Below are 24,633 nucleotides of genomic sequence, written 5' to 3'. Positions count from 1 at the left end.
GGAGTTTGCTTAAAAGTATTTAATGCTGTCAGACTCCCCCCACACTTTACGCACAATGCACATTTTCACATGCACGCGTTTCTATACATATAAAATGTTATTATAATAGTGTAAGTGTTCGGTGGCTACTTCTATCTAACTATGCTGAGTTTATTTATCGCTGAGGCGAGCAAAGAATAACACTAAAAAATGCATGATTAGAGGAATTCATGAACAACTAATTATAAACACATTGTGTATTGGGTTAGGGAGTTCTATCGCAATTTTAAAAGCTTAATAAATATATAATAAAGTGTTACATACATGGTATACATGTGTAATAACTGACAACTACAAACACCAATGACACTTGACATTTATATATTTATAGCCCACAATCATAGATACTAAAATACATACAAAAGCAGATCTCATCAAAAGAACTGCCAACCAATACACATAAAGAGCTTACAGTATTTTTTTTTTCTTTTTAACCAAAAAAAGATTGCAAAATACGCATTAAAAGATGTGTGCATAGTAAGCTGAGGCAAAATATATCCCTCTGAATGGAGGAAAATGACTAATGGGGTTTAATTTATTTATTTTTTCATCCGTGCCGTCAGATTTAGTGCCATAAGCCAGATATTTGTAAATCAGCATTTTATATGTGAAGTGCTCTAAACAAATGTACACGCTGCATGACAAAATGCATAATTTTAAGTGAAGTTTGCAAATTATACACAGCATAGATATTCCCATTATTATTATTTTTTATTTCCATGTGGTTGCTGCTCGCTAGCACTAGTTTCCATAACTGAGAATTATGCTTCCATTCATTTTTCTTGAGCTCATTAACATGCATTTTGATTAACGAGTTCCCCTTATCGAATCGTTGAGTCAGGAAGTGATGTAGGTAACCTGCAAAAATTAAGCTTTATAACGAGAAATGCGCTCATTAACACATTTTGTTTGACAATCACTTGCTACTAAAGCTTTCGTTGCTTACCACTCGTTCGATACAATAACACTGGAGTTTGAAAATCCCTCCCTAAGAGCCTCGTTTAACTTTCTTGAAAAGGACTAAATGTATGCAAATTTGACATTTAATAAAACACGATTTCCAAGCAAAGGGCTTTGAAATCTCACAGCTGAACCATCCAGCCTCCTAAAGGGAAAGTCACTGCTTTTCAAATGTGACCGAATTCATGAGAAACTCACCTGAGAGATCCATTCCTATATTAAAAACATGAATAGCTTATATTGTTATGCTCTGTTTCCATGCCCCAGAAGACTCATGAAGCACATCGTTTCTGGGTTATTGAAATGTAATAAGAAAAACACCAGGATGTGCAATACGTATTCTGAAATGTTGCTTCTGTTTTAAAATACAGTCACTGGAATATATTATACAGACTTCATAGTAGTGCGTTACACCTTCCCAAGTTCAATGGTCTAATTTAAATGTTAAGGGTACCAAAATATATATGTGTGCCCTGTTGAATTTATCTTCAGTTTTTGCGAAATTATGTAAGTTTTTAATTTTTATTATTCTTATTATTCGGTAACACTACTTTAAATGTCTCTAATTACTGTTATTCACACAGTAGATACTTAATAAATATATGTGTACTGACACGGATTACGATGTTATTATGCATAGTTACAATATACTTGTGTAATTTGTTTGCATGATATAACCCTAACCCTAAACTTAACCTTAACCCTAACCCTGACCCTGACCCTGACCCTAACCCTAACCCTAACCCTAACCCTAACCCTAACCCTAACCCTAACCCTAACCCTAACCCTAACCCTAACCCTAACCCTAACCCTAACCCTGACCCTGACCCTGACCCTAACCCTTACCCTAACCCTAACCCTTTTCTGATACAATTGTGTACTTAGATATATTGTGCAAAAAGACTTACACATTAAGCACATCACACCAGTATTTACAAAGTCACGACTATGTGAATACACAGTTATTAGAGACACTTAATGTAAAGTGTTACATAGTATTCTTTATCCTAACAATGAAGTGGTTTTTCTGCTAGCCATCCAGGCCAAGGTGGGATTGATGGGTGATTGAAAGCAGAAAGATTCACATACAACTCGCATTAGAAATAGCAGATCAACATATCCCTTAACTTAGAACTATATGTGAAACTGGACAATTTCTCTGATATTGTGTCAATTAAAATAAGTTCAAGGACGGTGGTGTATTGATGGAACTTTTAAGGTGAAGCTAATGTAGTCTGGACCTACCAAGCTGTAACCAGTAATAAATATAATCCTTCATCTTTCAATCAATTTAAACTGACACTTCAAGAAAGTGATTCACACATGTGCGGTTCTTCCAGTGCATTCCAGAGCAGGAATTTCGTAGGAATAGTTTTATAATTGAACTTGCTAACTGAACCAATGATTAGGGACCGTGTTAGAACTTCATTCCTGGCTTGGAATGGGCTTTGCTCCAATACAACTTAATTCAATATCAATGTACAGCAAAGTACTTTACTATGAAAACGGTAGAATAACAGATAAGTGAATAGCAATCACTTAATTGATCATACCTGAGATAAGATATGCTGTACAAGATTGGAGCTGAAATAATTTAAACTACTATGCATTGATGTTAAACTGATTGGGTAAATATGGGTTTAAATATGGCAGACACACCAGACCACCAGACCAGTTCTCTCTCTGTAGCCCTAGAGATGTTCTAAAAGGTAAAAATAGTATCTTAAATTTGATCGTACCTTTCAATGAATCACATTCCTCTCTGCTTGAGTGGATCTGCGGGGCAGACACATGCATGCTGGAGAAGCAGCTTGTTTTAAACTGTTCAATATACTTGCGGCATACCACCTTGGTGTGTGGCTGCTGGAACAGAACTCCGGAGCTGTTTGTGAGCGGGGACGTCAACCTCTCCGATGGCTTTGAAGGGATTCGATTCGCAGTGGGAGGCTGATTGTGCAGAACTGACGACAGGCAGAGATGTACTGTCTCCTTCAGGGCCTTCAGCTGTGACTCCTGTGCCAAATGAGAAATCAAACGCTGCTTAAAGATGGATGCATTTAAACTCAAATCTATTCCCTTTGCGGATTGCGCTCATTAAAACAATGAAATGTATTTATCGGTGTGCTTGTCACTGTTTTGTTTTGTTATTTGTCTCCTTTAAATTATATTTTTCCCTTTTTTGTTTTTACTTGGAACCAAGGTCATCCGTCATTTCATCAGCCGGCGATATTGCGAGTGACATAGCAAAAGTGACACTAACCATCTCAGGCAATCTACAAGGACGGCCATTTGTCTTTTGGCTTAATTTCGCATAATTTAAATTCAGTCCGAGGACCCCGTTTGTCATCAAATCACATTTAAAGTGACAGTGACTTTGAGGCAGGACATTTAGTCCAGGCAACTGGCCAACCCGAGCAGAGCTGATCTTGTTCTTGGAAATCCTGCACTATTAAGAGCAGATTCCCTGTGTGTTATAATTTTCCAATATTCGTCAATTACGCCAGACCCTAAATATAGATTAGATAAGATAGTTCAAGTCCTTTAAATGATTCAACGATTCCTGCCTGATTATACTGCTTTCTTAAAGGAATACTTAACTAAAATATTTAAGTAATTATCCCGCTCGATCTTCAAACCCAATCTTTAGGATTTAGAATAGATATATAAATATTCATGTACCTGGCTTCTACTTTAAAACAGATGAGTCGGTGTTCTCAAAATTTTGTTAAATTGGGTCTTAAAACTTTGTTAAATTGGGTCTTAAAAGATCCAAGGATCAAAATCTGAAAGCATGCCTGCCACTTCCCCAAGCTTTGAGTGGTCCGCAGATTTGACAAGCTTGCTAATTATCCCCCGACAATGGGAAACAATGGGGCACCAGGCGCTGAGTCCTCCAGCACCCCACTCTGAGTAATGTGAATTGCAACCACATTAAAGCATACTGTGAAAATAATATAAGTGGAATCTGCTTTCCATGAAGACTTTTATTACTGAGTTTGTGACTGTTTCAGTACCAGCTGATATTTTAATATATGGTTATCTTTAAAATGCATTCACTATACCCACCTGAATCTATTTCAATGTTAAATTAATCTAATGTCATAAGAAGGCTGTAACACTGGTTTAGTCATCCCGAAAGGCAATTCCCCATTCAGACTATTTACATTTAATTGTATTGTCTGGTTGGCAAAAAACCTTTCTGCATAAATCCATTTAACTAAACACACTCTAAGATATTCTTTCTTCAATTAAGACTTTTTTTTGTCTAATGATTATGGGACTCCAGAGAAGCTGCTTATTAAAATGTTTTGGATGTGTCTTGTCAGCTTCTGGCTACATATGGTAGGATTTAACTAAAGATTCACTTTTCTAATATTTATAATACCTTTTTAAGCAAAGAACTGGTGGGATATGAAACACAGCAGAGGGAAATCCAGTACCCTGCATTGCATTTAAGTAGTTTTTACTTGTGTCTAGAGCATTCCCACTGCAATAGCTACATCATATATAAAGTATACCCATACTGCAATAGTTACATCATATAGAGTATCCCCACACTGCAATAGCTGCATCGCATATTGAGGTATCCTCTTCAACGTGTTTTCAAAACTTGCTTTATTTTTTTTTGTTTTTTTATCAGTCTATTTCTATTAGTAAACTTTTCCATTACAGAACTGAGAATGCATTTTAATAAATGTACAGGATCCAGTGTTAAACATCCCAAAGTAGAATAAGTGGCTAAAAACTGCCTCCTTTATAAAACTGTAAGTCTGTCTATGGCTATTGCATGGTTATAAACCATCTATAATGCTTTATTAACACTCTATAAAGTAGTTATTAAGTACATATTATATATTTATAAAACATTTATAAAACATTAACAAGCAGCACTTTAATATAGTCTTACGAAGTTGGAACACTTCAACCTTGCTTTGACCTGGTATGACGATAATATGATGTCTGTTGTCCAAAATGACACATTAAGTAGCAGTGATAATAACAGTCGTTAGTATTAATGACAATAAAAGGGCTCTCTTTTCTGTGTCTAATGTATATCACAATCTATAGCCACATGCTTTGTCTAAACAGTCTAGTGGAATGAACTTGCTAGTGATGCAGCAATCACATACATACAGATTTCTATCATATTGATCTTTTTCTGTGACTTGCAGTGCGGTTCTCTAAGGAAGATTCAGAGCTGTAACAGACAGAATGCTTCTACATTTAAAGGTAGAAAGTCACTGGGGTCATTAGGACCTTACGCTTATAGTCATTTATGGGGGCAGGTAATGTTTTATAATGAGCCATCTCACATAATTAACGTCACAGAAGTTCAGGGTTCATTTAAAATTTTAGCTGTTATTGTTATTTAGTTAAAGGTCCATGAATCGATTAAAGTCTCAAATTAACATTTAAGGAGTGGGTAATAAAATAAAATAGTGATTTCTAGGTTGTTAGTGAGTGGCTACCATGATTCCAAATTGCAGTTAAAACTTTACTAGACTTTCTACAAACACAGAATGAGTTTTGGTTGACATGCAATACTGTTCCTTTTTTATTTGTAAGATTATGATTGTGCTTCTGAGTTTTATTATTTTATAAAAACCACCTATGTGGCTGATTTCTTATTTATTGTATTTAGTGAAGTTGTTAAGTGGGAGTGGGGGGGTTTGACTTGCAGCATTAGCTTTCTGTGTGCACTCCTCTAGATACAAAATGCCATCCCTGACGAAATATTTTCAAAACATCACTTGGCTGTGCATGAAGGGGCTCTTTTTTAATATGCTGCTTGCAGGGATGCATTTATTTTTATGAAATTGCATCAGAAAACTGATACAAGACACAAGTACTTGAAATCCTGTGTCCAGTCTAGTTGGAACACTGCAAATTATTTTATCAGTTGGGCCAGCACTACAAAACAGAAGGGCGTTAGAGTGGATTCTCTATTTCTAGGGATCCAAGATAAGGGTTTCTGTGTTGCTATTTCTTCTCGAGGCCATGTGTGAGGAGCCTTTAAATCACTAAACACTGCGGCTGTACCTTGTCTAGCGCTGCCTTCTCCAACTCCTTTTTAGCCGCAGTTAGTTTCAGCTCCAGATCTGTGAGCTGCTGTCCCTGAAAAAAAAAAAAGAGAAATTAATAAATACACATCATTATAATATAGTGACGATGGCATAGTGCCCCATTCCTGCCACCCAACTGCAGATTAGCCTTTGTTTTAATATCTATCCCCTTCAGTCACAGTGTGCACAATTGTACCATGAATCTATTTTATACTGCATGTTCAAAGTTTTAGCAGGGTAACTTCTTGAACTCCATAGAGTTCATACAAACTGTATTATTCATACCAGCATCTCAACAGCTTTCCTTACTGCTACGATCCAACATTTAAATGTATAGGTAAAGTAGGTGTAGACCAAAGAATAATTGTATTGATTTGCAGATCTGTTTAGTTCAAGTCTCAACAGTATGTTACTATAAGTAACTTTCTGTAAGTGATGCTGTGTCACAGTGTTAGTGAGTTCACTAGTACTGACTCCAGACACACCTTAGATTTGCTGCATTACCTAAAAGGAATGCTTACCAGTTTTAGAAAAAAGCTATATGGATGTAATCATGCTGAAATGGAGAGATAAAAGAATAATTGAGAAAGAGGGCTTCAATGAAACAGATGTAAACCGTGAAATTATATCTCCTGCTGAAATGAAAACTTAATAGCCACTTGCATTTTAGAACAGAAAGGCATATGAATATAGAAGCAGTCACCCAAATAAATGTGCATGTATCATGTATCTGATTATGAGCTCGATTGCTAGTAAATTATAGCAAAATGAGTTTGCAGGTGTCTGCTGTCTAATAAGCATTTGCACACCTTGTTCACTTGAATAAGTACCACTTGATGCTTTTGTACAAAATAATCTATGGGTTCAATTATATGTAAAAACACATAAATAAATGTGTAGCACAGCCAGCCTAAATCTCCCCTTAAAAGTGTCTTCCTAGCAAAACTATATAAACTGAAAAAAATAGTACTGTCTGTACAACCATAGGTGACACTTTACATTGAGTGTCTCTAATCACTGTGTAGTTACATAGTAGTTACTTAGTAAATACATGTGTGCTTACACCCAATTACAATGTTATTATGCATAGTTACAATGTACTTAAAGTGTAACTTTGTTTGCACAATAAAACCATAATCCTAACTCTAACTATAACCCTAACTTGAAACCTAATTCTAAACACAACCCCACTAACCCTAACTCTAAACTTACCATATCCGTTTTCTGATACAAATGTGTACTTGCATATATCGTGCAAAAATATTTACCCATTAAGTACATTGCAATTATGCATAATAACCTTGTAATTATCTATAAGTCAGCAGTGCATATAAATGAGTCTTTTAACGCACAGTCAAAAGGCCAACCTTAATCCAGCATGTTGAAAATGAAAACAATTTCAAATAGAGCAGTCCTGCCCTTACCTTAAAAATCAAATCCTTCTTGCCGTAGCGCAGCTCCTTCAACTGAGCCTGGATTTTTTTGGACTGCAAGAACAAGATAAGAAAATATAAATTGGCTTCATTTAAATATCAAAATTACTTTTGGCTCACTTACTGATTTTCTGTCGGCTTTTGAGGACCTATTGTCAGTTTTTCAGGGAACAGTCTCAATTTAAAAAGAAAACCTTTTTCTGTAGGAGAAACACAAACCAGTGTATGCACACACACACACACACACACACACGTGCGCACGCAGACACACACACACACTCTCAAACTGTCACTGTTTTTTCAAGTGCAGGCAGAGTTTACAAAGCATGTTGCCTTTTTCACCGCTGAGGCAAACTCAGCTGCCAACGTAACGCAAATACAAACTGCAGCTCAGGAGGGTTCTGATGGTATTAAATCACTTAAGTCTCATTTTAGGAGGGATTTAGTACATGTGAAATTATATTTTCTCAGCAGTTTCTGTGGATTGCAGTTTCCTTCCTAGTCATGCGTAGCTACATAAAAAAATCACATTGAGTTTTCTTCCATGTAGGAGACCCTGGAATAATGGAGTTCAAATACTCCATTACAAAATGTTGAATCCCACAGTAAAATTGCACAGAAAATTTTTTATATCAAGCAATTTCAAGTTCTACATTTTCACGGAGTTAAAAAAAACAATTGTAACCCTATCAAATCCAAGCAGAATTGCTTTTTAAGTTAAAATGATTTTATTGTTATTTTGCCTCCACTGTATATTGCAATGCTTTGACACTTAGATGACTAGCAGGGGGGTCCGGTACAACACGATAAACTTATAAAAGAGCTGCCTGTACATTCGGGCAAGGTGTAAGGTACACAGCACCTGATGATTATATCTACCGAGGATGCTGGTTTGGAAAATGCTTGATGCTGTATAGAGAAGAAACAAAGACTGTCTCCTACCTCCTCTGCATGGATGCCACAGAGCTTGCTGCCTGACAGGAGTTTGTTCTTTAGGCTTTTGTTCTGTGAATAGACAAGCACACAAACAGACATAAAACTTGTATGCCATTATTTCCTCATATTGTTTCTACAGCAATCAGACTGATGCTATAAAAGTCATACATCATTAGTAGTCACTGGCTGCACAGCTGTGTACAAAACCCTGCAAGGGAATATTTGCTTCTCTGTCTTTTGCACATTATAAAGCAACGTGCAGTTTCAATCTGGGATACACAGAACCCACTGTGATTCTGACCCCAAGAATGGGAATTGAACTCGGTACTGCCTTTTTCAGCTACTTAGTGCCAGACAGCCGTGCTTTCAACAATCACTGTATTGTATGCCAGAACAAGAACAAAGATATACATATGTTTGTTCATTCAAATATAATGTAAACAAATAGCTGAAGAAGGTGGAAGCCAAAACATTATCGTAAACAAATAGCTGGGAAAGGTGGAGCCAAAACATATGTAGCTAATTTTACCAATGATTTTTATATATATATATATATATATATATATATATATATATATATATATATAATATGGATATATATATTAAATATTATTGATTTATATATAATAAAAAATAATATTATAATATATATATATATATATATATATATATATATATATATATATATATATATATATATATATATATATATATGGACTGGAGAGCAGGACTAGAATAGAAAATTATTGACCCGAGTAAAGATTATTGTTACCGACAGGGGGCTATAATGCCCAAAGCCACATTATAAATATTGACTTATAGATTGTGCTTAAATATAGCTTTTACAGCATCAGTAAATAAATAAATAAATAAATAACAGAAAATGTTCATACCATATAGTTAGCAAAGTTTTTCTCCATCTCTGTCTGGATAATTTTGTTTATCTCCCACCCATCATATTTGATTCGAGTTGAATTTGTTTGGATTACAGAAAGTCAGAAAACAGTGAAGTTTTAATCACTATTTTAGTGTTTAGAGCATATTTCTTTTATGGTATGTTTTATAATTTAGTGCTCAGTGTAAATTGGTATTCTGCCTCTATTGAAGAGTGCAGGGGAGAAAGGTGTTCCTCTGAAAAGGGGCGGGACTGATAGTGATGTGAACCTATCACATGACAGACTGAGACTATTCACCGGTGGTGTTAGGATGTTAGGGCAATAGTTTAATCTATTTTTCCTCCTATGATGAGGTTTTAACCAATCACAGGCCAGGATTTCCAATCACTGATTCATATATATATATATATTCTATATATATATATATATATGTATATAGATATATATAGATAATATATATATATATATATATATATATATATATAATATATATATATATATAATAATTTAAGGAGAATTAAAGCAGTGAATAGAGAACAATGGGTAATTCTCTATTCATTGCTTTCATTTACCTTAACTCGAACAATACTTGTTTTTACTCTTCTGCGTTTTTCAGAAGTCAAAGTACATTGGTGAACCCCAAACAGGGCGAAACATGTTTGCAGCTACTATATTTTGACTTTTAAAATGCTGTGACTGTAGAAGCCTTTAGGCAACTTTCACACGATTTCTCTCTCTCTCTCTCTCTCTCTCTCTCTCTCTCTCTCTCTCTCTCTCTCTCTCTCTCTCTCTCTGGATAGATAGATAGATAGATAGATAGATAGATAGATAGATAGATAGATAGATAGATAGATAGATAGATAACAGAATGAATCTCGGAGGTATTGCAGGAGTGTTTGTTTTGACACTCTGCAGCTGCAATGAAGTGAAGGGGATTATAAGTGATGCTCTTGCAAGCATTGGACAGTGCCACTATTACCTCCTGCTGCAAGTCTTTGATTATTTTCGTCTTCCTTTCCATCTCTGCCTTCAGGAAATTAATCTAGAAATAAAAATGAAAAAGATTAAGAGACAACCTTCCCAGACAGGAATATAACTCTTAAAAGCCAGAAGATTTAGGGAGCCCAGTGGAGGAGTGTGAAGGCTATTAGAATGGTAGGCCCGTGGAGCCACACAGACTGTGCAGTATTTCACCATGAAGCACAGAGTAAAACATGAACCATGACTAAAACCATTTCCCCCTTAAGGCTGTTGCTTACCTTTCATTTCAGTTGGTACAGTAAAATAATAAGAAAAACCGTGCACCTTTAAATACAATTGTGCCTAACTCGTTAAATTCCTAGACTCTTCTATGTTTTTTATAGTGCCCTGAAGCTGCTATTTGTGGTTTCGTTTGTGTCAAGGTGTTCACTGGTCAGTTTTTAGCCGTAGGGATTGTGACTTTGAGTTTATACTGTATTTCATAGTAGATATGCTGTCATTTTTAAAGATAATTCCTGTGCATTTCTTACAGGGATTCCAGAGGGATTTTTGCCCCGTTGCATTGGCTCCTGGGGGTAGGGAGGCATATTGTTCAAGGACTGTTTCTCCTTGTTGCACTACAGCAGACCCTACTGACCAAGTGCTTGTTGAGCTCAAAGCAGATGCTGGCAGGGCTGGCCTTTGCCCACCAGCTTGCTAGATACCACTGTAGATCTCTAAGTTGTAATGAGGCAGTTGGCTTGGTTGTGGGATCGGAGGACAGACATGACCCTTCAGTTCAATTGAGTTGTACAGGGGATTGCTGCTGTTAGTGAATATAATTAGGCATTCTAAAATTTAAGTACTTTAATTGCACCCTTAATCTTGTGCCATGTTCAAAAACAGCAGTGGCTGGCATCCAGTCCCTGTGCTATCACTGGCTGTTTGAATCTCTGTTTTCAAAAATTCCATCTGCATCAGCCAATATTCCCGGCGCGAGTCAGAACATCGCAGAGTTGGCAGCAGCATCGCAGCTGAATCACTGCAGCATTTATCTGCTTATTCAATAAGATTGGTTTCTTTAGCAACATAGTAATGAAGTGGAAGAAATCATATTTAAACTACTAACTCACATGTTCTCTAGACATAGCTTTGTCTGCCTCACCAGTCTTTGGAAAGTAATAACAAAATGTTCTTAACATTATCAAAATCTATAAAGAGATTTGCTAATAATTGTACATCCATATAAGACAATAGTACCAGTACTAATAACATTATAAAGCTAATTGTTATTATTATTAGTAGTATTTGGCTTTGACATTTGCCATTCCTTCTGTATCCCTTGATTTGCTAGTTGCAGTCGCAGACCAAAGCTCTAACTAGCCAATATCGAACCCCTACAGCACACTGCTCTAGTAACTTGACATGTCAATACTAAAAGGAAAATGTGTCGAGAAGACCAGTTTTTCACACAATGCCCTTTGGCATTTATGATGATCAAAGGCTTGAAGTCATGGATTGTTCAGTTCTGTTGCACAATATAGCTCTATTATGTGTCAGTACTATTTATTATTTATTCCTAATAGTTCTCATGAATTAACTGTTTTTAAAACAGTAAATCATGAGAATTAAAACATTTACACATTAAGTACATTGTAACTATGCATAATAAATACACATGCATTTACTAAGTAACTACACAGTAATTCGAGGCACTTAATATCAGTAAAAGAGCTCATTTATAATAAATCAAGCAGTCAAGATGACTTCTGGGCAGTAAATTCTAGCATTAGTCAACAAAACAAGGATTTTACTGCAGGCAATTTCAATCTGCTGCTTTACGGATGGTAAATGTACATGAATAAATAAATAAATAAATAGAAGTACTAGAAAAAGAATAAAAAACAACCAACATGTTAAACAGTTACATTCTCCTCGAAGGTTAGCTGTAAGCAGAGAAAGTAATAATGGCTGAACTCCAATTCTGCTTTACTCATCTGTACGATCATATTCTTGCTTGTGAGCTCACAGGGACAGTGGATAATTAAGCTGACAGATTGTGTTCAGAGAATCTATGTTTTATAAAATACTGAATATGAAGGTGTGGCAGGCTGGCGAGTGGATAGAGGCCCAGAGACAGACTGCAGTTCAAAAAAATAACTATTTTATTATAAATAAACACAAAATGAAAGGACACAAGGGCCAAAACAAAACAATTTAAACACAAAGAAAGACAAAAAGCAAAATTTACAAAAATAACAAGGTTTCCAGGCTGGGCAATGCCTTCACTGGATTCAAGCTCTCCAAACAACCAAAAAAAAACCAACCTGCTTCCTCAGCTCCCTCTCCCTAAATGAGAAGCAGAGGCCTCCTTTTATATCAGGTGGCTGGGCGCTGATTGATCGTTAATCAACCTAATCAACTAATCAACCCCAGCCACCTGAACATAATAAACCCAGGCAGGTAGGGGAAGTTAACCCCATCCCTGCCAATTTCTAAAGAGCAGAGCTTTGCTCTGCCACAGAAGGATTTTATTAAGAAAAACATAACAAAAGGCTTAAACATGCAGAAGCAAACTGAGAGCACTGGACATGTGCACAGAGGGTCTGAGGACACTTACAGTAGCCTGCTGCTTCTCGGCTTTCTCTGCAGCTTCATTAAGCTGCTTCTGCAAGGCTTCCTGGAAGGACTTCATCTCCTCCCTGATTGGAACAGAAGAAAGACAGTCAGACAGCAATGTCAGTACTCTGCACAACACCCGCTGTTTCATTTGCAGTCAAGGCATCTGGCCCATAAGCACTGCTATCAAGGATCTGGTATTAATTTCTCAGGATAGTTCCACACACTACAACATGGGAATCAACGCAGCTCACATCATGAATACAAAGAACCTTTTTTTGATAAAAAATAAATAAATAAATAAATAATTATTTTGACATTTTCAGTGCCATAAATTTGTAATAAATTACTTTTTGTGAAGTTTTTAGCTGACGTGGGATTCTCTGCTTGTACCATCAGCTCGGTGCACAATGAAAAGGTTTTAATGATGTTTCAATGAAGAGTTAAGCACTAAAAGACCCACTTTTTATGTAAGTACACGTGTATTTGCTAAGTAACTGCTACATAAATGCACTGCTATAAGTGGGAGATCCCAGATTGGAAAGTGATAAGCCTTCACTGATGTCTATCTATACTGAGCTGCTGATTTGATAAGCATTCACCTTCCAGCTCTGAGGCAAGAGTCAGATAGCAGCTTCAAGGACTCACAGGAGTCAATATTGATAGGTCACCGACTGTGATGAAAGCCTACATTCCCACAGAGTAACGGCTTTGTTCCACTCTATTTCTGTGTGGCTGAGGGGGCGTGGGTGGAATTTGGACTAAAATAGCACATCATCTGTGACAGGGAGGACCGAGAGGAACAGCACCATACTTCCTAACGTTATTTGTTAAGGGAAATATTAGGGGTGACACTTCAGGTGGAAATAGACGTTACAAATACAAAGATACGTTTATGTGATTTGATCATGGTTAAAGTAAGTCCCCTACCAGTACCTTCGGTTTGCTTAATGTCCTGGGAGAATATAACTATTTGATCCAACTGAACTATAATCAAGGTTTCCAATTGGATTTCTTCTTTCCTGCACTGTGCAGTAAAACATCTATTATAATAATGATACTACTTTTAATTGGGTTGTTTATTTTCATGGTAAAGAACAGAACAATGTGGGTGTTCTTTACACCAGATACAGGGCACAAGAAAACAGGATAGTGCACAGACAGCTTTTAATCTATGGAGAGCCGAGTATCCAAGGACACATAATAGCAAACCCAATAGAACGGTCATCCTGAGCTCATGATAGCCCACTTTTTCTCCTTCAGAGGCCTGTAGCAGAACACAGCCAAGGCAACAAAGATATAATAGTAACGCTTTATATCTCGTGGCATAAACTAATATTAAATAGATATGAAATTGCATATTAAATTAATGTTAAATTAATAAATGTGCAATAGCTGGTTTCTTGCTAAATGTTAATCAAATGTCGATTGAAAATGTAATTGCATATCATGTCCATTTATACCCCTGAAAATATGTAATAATTTCCTATTGTTTGCATGTTCTTATTGAAAATACAGTTAATCTGACTTAAATGTAAATAGAAAGTAACAAGGAATAATTGAACATAAAATTAATATCAACTGCATATCTATTCAATATTAATTTAACATTGAGTTGTAAAGGATGTTGCATTCCCATAGCGCATCGTACAGGGTCGACATGATATCAAGAAGGGAGCTAGAATGAATCCTTTTTACAAGTAACGGAAAGATAAAAAGTTATTTGATGATGGCAGACAAGGAGATGATAACATGAAGCAACTGAATGAATGGAAGGCAGGTTATATATTATTTATTTATGTGTTTATTTATTTTTTTACCTTTGTTTCTGGCTCAAGGCCAGAATTCGCTGTACATCTTTCTTGGTCACCGCTTCGTCATTTTTCAGAGACTGTGTTAAACAAAACAAAAACAGGGTGTCCATTACCCACTTGGCAAAAGGTGTTTATCTTTTAAACAAACATTCAAAACACTGGCAGGTTGTATGGAAGTAATTTAGGTCAACACAAATAGTACAGATGAATGCAGTGTCATTCAAATCCTATCAGACTGGTTTTCACTCTGACTCGGAGAACGACAAGGCTGGGAGTTTACACAAGAAGCCCAGGGGGAGCCTCGTCACCTTGGATTGAGAATATGGCTTTATCCAGCACTGCCACATACTGCCAGTACTAAGACAACCCTATAAGCACTATTCAAGTGTAAGAGGGGCGTTCAAGTTAGGGTTAGGGTTAGGGTTAGGGTTAGGGTTACATAATCAAGTGATTTACTGAGTCTAATAAGAGAAACTGAAATGCTCTTGGATGTTACCAGTCCAGCATCCAGAGGTATTATGAGAGCCGAAGGGGGAAAAAGTTATTAAATCCACAAGCAGGCATATTCACATAATTCAGAGCAATTGTCCAGACCCCAGAAGACATAGAGAATCATAAGCAGACAAAGAAGTAAGCCGTTGATTACGAAAAATAGAAGATGCTGTCTGAGGCTGTTTTCCTAGCTTGCCGTCGCACAGTTTGTCTGAGAACAGAGAAAGCAGCTTAGTGCTGCACTCAGTCTGACCTCTGAATAAAAAAGGCTTCATTCTCCAGCTCAAAGTGCGCAAACACAATATCCCATCAATATAACGCTAGTCAGTCCGATAACAATCTTTCATTAACACTGTATAATAAAAGCACTAAAGATATAACCTGTAAGTTCCCTTTAATCCCGTCCAACTCCTTCGATGTTTTTGAAAGCTGTCGCAGGATTCCACTTCTTTCCATGAACACTTCTTTCAGCTTCCTTTCCAGATCCTCATAGCCCTGTCTAACATGATAAGAGAAAGCACACATTAGTCCATGGACGTCCCTACTTTCCAGAGCAAATCTCTTTGTATGCACAGCATTCATCTCTGTGTGGAGAATTGCCAGCAGGAGAGAGGTAGCCTGTGTGGTATTAAAACTTGCTGGGGTATATTAAAGGTAATTATGGCTAAGGGGCTGAGCGATACAAAGCAAACTGAAACCTTCTAACTGCAAGTACTCTTGAATCACGATCAATGGTTATGGACATGCAATGATTGTCAAACTGCTGTTTAAAAAAATAACTCAGAGACTGGACAATTGTATAGTGTAACCCTGTATCCCATTGAAGTATTTGTGATAATTCCCTTTCCTCCTGAAGAAACCCATCATCTTAGCACTAGGGAGCTTAGTAGCTTCTATTGAGGCTCATGGGACTAAGATCAAGAACTCTGATGTACCTGTAGTTCACATCCTTAAATTATTTTATTTAGCAGACACCTTTATCCAAGGCGATTTACAGAGACTAGGGTGTGTGAATTATGCATCAGCTGCAGAGTCACTTACAACAACAACATCTCACCTGAAAGACAGAGCACAAGGAGGTTAAGTGAGTCACAGTGAGTGAGCTGGGACTTGAACCAGGGACGTCCTGGTTACAAGCCCTGTTCTTTAACAACCAGACCACACAGTTGCGGAAACTGTAAGGGAGTGTAAAAACCACAGTGTAGAATAGATGGCGCAGGAGCGGAAATACACCATGAAATGTTTCCCTGCTAAGCCAGAGGCAACATTTATTAAGAAGCTACCATTTCAGACAATCATTTCTGCTGAGGAGTGTCAATGGACTCTTAATGACATATCAAACAATCATGGAAACATCCTGTTGCATTTGTAACTGCCCCCGGGGGGCGGGGTGTGGGGGGGGGGGGTGCTGGTTTTTTTTTGATACGACACCATTCATTTCAAAACCAAGGCCGTTTATATTTGTTATCAATCTGATAAACCTTTCAAACAGGTGGCTTTCTTTTTGGTGACTGCTAGGTGCAAATTGGATTGTAGAATGTGGATGAAACCTGGAGTAGCATCACAAACATGGCAAAGACGGGGTTGTTGGGTGCAACTACACCTTTGAAAAGGTTGTGATTTCGAAAGCATTGTAATTTGGAGTTATTAATTCAAGCTGCAATCTAAAACTGCAAATCAATAACACTTTCATAGATCGTATATAACCACTTACAATAGATCTCTAAATTAAAGTGTTAGCCAAAATCCTAGCAATGCCATGGAAAAGATGAGATTGCAGACAGGCTGCCTGGCACAGATGGACATGTGACATTAGATTGTAATCATAAGGACTTCCTGAAAGTAAAATATTGCGATGCATTATGATAAGTGCTGGTGTCTTCCATGCAATGCCATGCATTAATACTCTCAGAAGGTAACATGTTTTAAAAAAAACAAAAAAAACATTACTATAGCTTTGAACCATCTTTTACAGAATGAAGCAAAAATTGCCTGGAAATGGAGTGAGGCGTAAAATTGATATCGCTCAAACACTGATGCAAAGTTCTGGATGGCCAGACAAGCACTGTAATCAGCATCTTTTAAGGCTGGCAGCATGATTCACTCACTTTCCGTCCCCAGCTAACAGCTGAATGAAATGTGCAAAAACACAGGCCCAGACAGGCTGGGCGTCCCTTGTCAGCAAAGTGCCAGAATTTAATAGTTTTTTTTTTCTTTTCTTTGTTTGTTTTACTGGTGGGCTGGTGGAAATTGCTCTTGTCATACCAATGTATTCCACTGCCTTCAGAAGCGTGAGTCTCTTTGTTTCTTAAATATTTATGAGATGTTGTAAAAAAAAATTAATTAAAAAAAAAAAAACAATACATAAGGCCGTAGCTTTTAAGCTGTTTAAGATTTATTTCTGAAAGTCTCATAAACAAAAGCAAAGCTCTTTGAATAAATATATTGGTCTCATGCTGGGTTGAATTTATTTTGTCACAATCCGCTTGGGGCTCTGGTATAAGTCATGGGGAATAATTCATTAACGTACTTATTCTGAGAACAGATAATCACTATATTAACACCTGAAAATGGATTCTGTCCAGTATAAAGTGATCACAAAATTAGATTTCACAGTGTTGTGTTATGGCAGTAATGTTCATTTCTTTCAATTTAATAATCTCTTGCAAGAGGAAGTTGGATAGGGAACAAAACATTAAAGTTGAATAGTTTAGTGCTTGTTATATGTGTAACGCATGTGTAGATGCGTGCTAAGCAACACGAGACAATTATTCATAATAACAACAGGCTATAGCATTTGAGTGCTATAAGAACTTGTAGCTGTTGTAAGAACATTTGAAGGACTTTAGAACATGCAGCTAAGTATGCAGTAGGCACTGGGTAAAAGCAAGGCAGATGCCAACTGCTAAATTATTAAATTTACTTCAGGAACTTGGTAGCTTGCACAGGTTGAACTTGTATGCCCCTGTCGTGCTTCCCAATTGGAAAGCCATGCCATCTGGTCTGTTCTGGTCTTTGAAACCAGCTTTTAACCCTAACTTTAGGTTAAGTCCACAGTTATGCTCTGCTCAATGAAGGTCAATATGTTTTACACATTAACAGAGGCTGTCTCACTGTGTTCCATTGATTAAGCTGGCTCCCTCGCTGACCTACAGAATAATGTTAACTAATTATAGTTGACCCCCATGATTTTGCTCTGAACTGACTTCTGGATTATGTGTTCACCTAGAAAAGTGATGTGCATTAATTTGGCCTTTTAGCACAGATATAGTTTCAGTTTGAAGGACAACCCAAGCTATATTGTTCTTCATTTTAAAGTGTCATTAGATGTTTGAAGTGAAACCTGTGGACTCGATAGGGCTCCACCATCATTTTTAAACTCTAAGTACATCTGGTACACCAGAGTAACCATGAATCTGACCCCTTTAACGCTGCCCCTAGTGGATATAAGACATGCACAGTATACTTTAAAACGGGATATCCCAATCCTGGTCCTGGTGACTCACTGTGTCTGTTAATTTTCATTCCAACTAAGTTCTCAATTATTTAATTACACCCTTAATTGAACTAATAATGTGCTTAATTAGGCCCTTTAAATTGTTCTCAGCTCCTAAAAAGTTGCCGATTTCAAGTTACCTATGAAATTGCATAGTTAACTTCCAACTGTATAAAATATGAAAACAATTAAAAGGGTATAATTAAGCTAATGAATAGTTCAATTAAGGGTTCAATTAAGTAATTGCAAACTCAGTTGTAATAAAACCCAGCAGGCACAGGGGTCCACCAGGACCAGGATTTGGAAACCCCGCTCTGAAAGAAAGATCACAATGGCTTAATGATTATGCTGTTGTATTGGGACCTCAGATTTAGTTGAACTAACTATAACTACATTAAAACGTTATAAGCTGCGGTAATAATTCTACAGCATGTGCATGAAACTGAAAACAGATCCTAATGCCCAATTTAAGGGAATCAGAACAGACAAAGACCAGGGGTGTCCAAAGTTGACCCTTCCACTCCTGGTCTTTGTTGCAACCCTGTTCTATATTGTTTAATTCAACCAGTTAAAACTCCATCCAGATCCTGAAGTAGTTCATTATATCATCTTACCTGTTAAACCTGGAGTGGAATGCTCCTCTAGGACTGTGATTGGACACCCCAGGACAAGGACATAAAGTATTAGGTAACGCCAGTAGGAAAATGTAAAGCATTTTGTGTTTCTCAGCCCTGTATTAAACCAGTATTAAATTTTCTTGATGAGAAGAATTGCTGGCCCCATGTCTGGTAGAGAACCCACGAACAGAGATCCCATACTCCCTGTTTTTTAACATGCATTAAATAAACCTGAAACAAATGGAACCAGTCATTGAGCCAGAATGTAAAGTGACACCCGGGACTTCTTTTTACTGCCTGACTGCCTGGTTTGAGGGATGAAGCGAATAAAACTGCAATGAAACAACATGACTGCTGGCATTTCAATAGTGATCACATTGCCATGAAAAGGATACAATGTATTGACACAGAAGAATCCCAGTCCATCCCCGTCTGTCCCCCAGACCTCCCAAAACAGCCGGTAACCTCACCTATAATGCCAGTGGTAATCACTCTCCCCATGCATTTAAAAAAAAAAAAAACCTTAAAAATATTTATAAAAATATTGAAAAATAAGGCCAACATGACGCTTTCCAAAGATCACTATATATGTAAGTATACAATTGTATCAGAAAAGGGTTAGGGTTAAGATTAGGGTTACGGTTACATTGTCTACATTTTTACACATTGTGTACGTTGTAACTATGCATAATAACATAGTAACTGTGTAAGTACACATGTATTTACTAAGTAACAACTTTGCATGGGGCTCCCGAGTGGCGCATCCAGTAAAGGCGCTCTGCATGGATGCAGGTTGCGCCCCGTAGCCTCGCATGACATTTCACAGTTCACCGCACACTAGCGACCCCCTCTGGCTGAAAGGGCGCCTGTGTGAAAAATGATGGCTTGGCAGGGACACGGTTCAAAGGACACGTGTGTCAGCCTCCATTTCCAGAGTCGCCCGGGGGATTGTAGCGGTGAACCACGGTTAATAACACAATTGGCAATTCCAAATTTGGGAGAAAAACACTAAAAAAATAAATAAATAAATAAAAACTAAGTAACTACTTAGTAATCAGAGACACAATGTAAAATGTTACCTTTTTGCTTTGTTAATAAACTCAATAGAGTTTTAAACAGAGCTTGCAGTTGATGCAAATAAGGCAGCCACCAATCTAGCTCATGGAACACGACTAATCACTCAGATTTGCTACATTTAATCTCATCAGATAACAAGGCTGCTTCACTTGTAATTGTGTTGTCAGTCGAGTTTCCAGCAGTAAATTTGAATCTCAATTTGTTTATTGCCGGGAAATTAATAGGAGGGTGGAGAGTATGAATGGCCCATTTGACTGTAATAGCATGTTGAATTTATACAAACGGAGGTAAAAGACAGGGCCGCTTAGCAATTATTCAATATGTGGAGGTCATCCATGACACCGGGCCTGTAATTGTTTGTTCTCTCTGTACAATGTATCGATCGGGTCCACAAATGCAATTTAAATGTCATTTAATACAGCAGCGGATATTTCTGTAATAACCTTTCCATCACAAGGACAGGGATCTCTCGTATTGTCAGAACAGTTTCCAGTGATGTGGACAGCAGTCTAAGAAAGGGCCTTGAGCTAGGGCAACAAGTGGGAGGGGCCTCTTGTTTTGTTGTTGAAAAACGCTTATTTTGCATAAGACAGACGGACTCTTCGTTAAGAACTGAGCCATTCTTAATACTAATGATGTACAGACGGTGGCAACACAGGGGGTCAAACAACTGATGGCTATAAGAAGTTAACTTTCCGAAATATAGAAGCAGTCCCTTATGCAACAGGCAGTGCTGTGTGAAACACCAGATTAATATTCACACTTGCAGATGATGCTCACTCTTTTGCATAGTGGTTAAGACACTTGCTTGCAGTGTGCTGGGTCCCCAGTGTGAGTTCAGTCTCTGCCCTGGTACATTTGTGGTCCTAGTATTGCACATCCTAAATAAACAAGAAGACCAAGAAGCACTTACACCCCGTCTGTAATAGGCAGTGTGTGGGCTTAACACATTGTACAATTCAAACAAATCCCATGTTGGTTTTCATTCCACTGCAGAGCAATATCTGGAGACAATAAACCGATACATTCCCTACAGTTCTTCTAAGCACTGTAATCTATATCACTGTGTGCTTCCTTTATGTGTGTTTTATGCTTTAGGCTTCCTATCTAAACAGTGCAATGGGTTAAAATACTTAAAAGAACTGTGGGGTATGTATCTGTTTACCATCTCTGGATATTGCTGTATGGGTTTTAGCCATTACATTTTTAATAGTGAACTCCTGGTTCACTATTCAAATTACAAAATTGAAAGCACATGAAAGAAAAGGTTTTAAAAATTGTACACAAAAAGTTTAAAAGATTAAATATCTATTATTTTCAGGACGTTTCGGGCAAAAGCATTTCTTCAGCTGTTTACTTTTCACATACACACACACACACAAACACACACACACACACACACACACACACACACACACACACACACACACACACACACACACACACACACACACACACACACACACACACACACACACACACACACACGTACAAGCCCCTGCTGTGACACAACACACTTCTAATCTAAAAAAATTAATACAATAAAAACAGTTAATGCAATTGAAACTTAAACGGATAATTAAACCAGGGCTATAAATCAGCTGTAAACACATAAACAGAGAACTGGAGAAGACTGAAGACAACACAGCCTTTTTAGAAACCAGTAAGACATCTCGATGTAACACAAACACACCCATGCAGCGACACAAACTGTAGAGAGCTAGTATCCATCTTTGTAGGCAAGTTTTCATTCCATGGTCACCAGCCCTAAAAGACTTGTCAGGAGGGGAAATCAAGGATAGCTATTTTCTCAAATAGATAATCTGCTGGCCAGTCTGATGGCTTTCATTGTTACAGAGGGTTAACACTAACCTCTGGGTACTAGACACAGGCCCTTGGCATCTAAAGCTTGGCATCACTGGTTTCAACTCATCAGGCAGTGAAAGCCCATCAAATCCAGACCACATGCCAACATTCCATCAAGCTACATTATTTACAACGCTCTGCTCAGTGATCTTAATGACTCCACAGCTGTTAGGCAAACACACGCAGACTCAAATCTAAATATGAGTTCATTGACAATAAAGGGATTTAGCACCGGGGGAATTCACACTTTTTGAACAAACGTTTTAGCATTTCATTACTTAACTGTAGCATACTTCTAAAAAAAAACAAAAACAAACAAACATAAAAAAAAACAGCCCCTCCCGAAACAATGATAGAAGAGAAAAATAATGTTAGAGATTCCTAAATAAAGGATATATACAACATTAAAAAAGAAGCCTGTTGATAATAATGTTGCTATGAATAATATATTTTTTCTATTCAATTGATTTAAGCAACAGTGACCACACCTTTTAAATATTAAAATAGGACCAATGCTTGAACTCGACTTACATTTAAAGATATAAGTACACTTCAGACACTCACATTCAATGTGAGAGATGCTGGCTTTCACAAACACCCTTTTCAATGATGTTAAAGGTGGCTGCATCCATCTCATGGTTAAGTGAATGTGCAGCTTTGCCAGTCTGCTTGTTTACCCCCAAGCCCACTCATCCACCTACCCACAACGTTTTTAGAAGTGAAAAACAATGCCCTCCCGTTAGGTATTAGAGGCTTTGGCAACCTCTATGAGCCAGCTTCATTATACAATTTTGCAGGCATCAAATCCACCCTTGATCTACCTCAGCTACAGCAAGTGCACATGTTTGGTTTGTGTAATAAGCACTGTGTGGGCTTAATAAATTGTAAAATTCTGACACATCCCATGTTGGTTTTCATTCCACTGCACAGTACTTTCCGGAGATAATAAACGGATACATTCCCTACAGTTCTTCTAAGGTCTATAATCTGTTGCACCATTTAGATCTGGAAGCCTAAAGCATAAAACACACATAGAAAACACATTGTGAACTATCTTGAGGCTTAATTCAACGACATAGGTCCTAGTAAAACATATCCAAAATAAACAAACAGCAAAAAGCACTTGTTGTTCAATAAAAGATACTTAATGGGCCCACAAGAACATAATTTGCGAACAAGGAATTTTATAAAGCATTTTGAAAAGGTTAGTGTTGTAATGACTTTTCCATTAAAAATGACTCACAGAATTATCCAGTGTTTTTTCCAAGTATTGTTAACAGAATGAGATGGACCTTTTTATCCTGATGCAAGTGACTCTTTTTTTAGCAGGCTGTTTTCAAATCCACCAGCTCACGCTGAAACACAATGCAACCGGTTGTTTCTCGGAATGCAAAGCAAAGTGAACATCGATTAAACATGACGAGCCAAACAAATAAACAAAAAACACCAAATGCTAGCTTGATTTTTTTTTTCTTCACTTTTTTATCTGTCCTTTTGAATTTCATTGCTTGTGTTTTACAAGCTTCAAGCCTCCTGTTTTGACCACTCGTTGCCAGAGAAAGCATTTGATTTAAAACCACTCTGGCCCAGCAGATGAGACACACTGCGGCATTAAACTTTTACTGCTGCTCAATATGGCAGGGTGTTCTGGAGACATCTGTATTGCTAATGTAAGGTCATGGCTGTGTTATGTTAGTCCTCTAATCAACAGTCCACATGCAAAGCTGCAAGGACATGTCATTTAGATTTGTAACAGTTACATCAACGTGAACTGAATGAACTTGAACCAAGCTGCACTCTATAGTTTAATATACATTTAGTGTCCTTATCAAGAGTTCTCACTGCACTCTCTGTACTGCTTGGGTGTTTCTGCATTCAAATACACTTTACATTAAGTGTCTCTAATTACTGTGTATATACATAGTAGTTACTTACATGTATTTACACATAATTATACGTTATTATACATAGCCCCTCCTAAACTCTAACCCTAACCCTAACACAATTGTGTGCTTGCATATATCATGCAAAAATATGTACTGATTAAGTACATTGTAATTATGCATAATAACATTGTAACTATGTGTAAGTACAAGTATATTTACTAAGTAACTACTATGTAAACACATAGTAATTGGAGACACCATGTAAAGTGTTACCCACATTTTCTTGCACATAAATAGTGAAAACAATACTGCATTGTGTAAGGCATTTGTAGAAAATATTTTGCTGCAGATTTGTGTAGGGAACAATCAAACGTAACATTGACGCTTTGTAAAATGCTCAGGAAACATTCCATCCTTCCAGGAGGAAGCTTTAACTATATCCTAACCTTAAAGTCAGTATCTATTCTGTCTGTCTTCAG

At 37.2% G+C, this 24,633-nt stretch overlaps 1 protein-coding gene across 2 annotated transcripts in view; it reads right to left on the bottom strand.

The window, feature by feature from the left end:
* Positions 1 to 24,633, bottom strand: part of LOC121294269 (leucine zipper protein 2-like) — a 67,351-nt gene that overhangs the window by 10,215 nt on the left and 32,503 nt on the right. For both annotated transcript variants that reach the window (XM_041217833.1, XM_041217832.1), the window contains exons 2-9: positions 15,594 to 15,711; positions 14,727 to 14,797; positions 12,908 to 12,989; positions 10,307 to 10,369; positions 8,438 to 8,500; positions 7,487 to 7,549; positions 6,040 to 6,114; positions 2,848 to 3,012 (exon numbers count right to left, since the gene is read on the bottom strand). In XM_041217833.1, coding sequence (XP_041073767.1) covers positions 2,848 to 3,012; positions 6,040 to 6,114; positions 7,487 to 7,549; positions 8,438 to 8,500; positions 10,307 to 10,369; positions 12,908 to 12,989; positions 14,727 to 14,797; positions 15,594 to 15,711 — 700 coding nt within the window. The remainder of the gene's footprint in view (positions 1 to 2,847; positions 3,013 to 6,039; positions 6,115 to 7,486; positions 7,550 to 8,437; positions 8,501 to 10,306; positions 10,370 to 12,907; positions 12,990 to 14,726; positions 14,798 to 15,593; positions 15,712 to 24,633) is intronic.

The sequence above is a fragment of the Polyodon spathula genome, chromosome 19, assembly GCF_017654505.1.
Source record: "Polyodon spathula isolate WHYD16114869_AA chromosome 19, ASM1765450v1, whole genome shotgun sequence".
Lineage (NCBI taxonomy): Eukaryota > Metazoa > Chordata > Actinopteri > Acipenseriformes > Polyodontidae > Polyodon > Polyodon spathula.
This window is presented reverse-complemented; position numbering and strand designations above follow the sequence as displayed.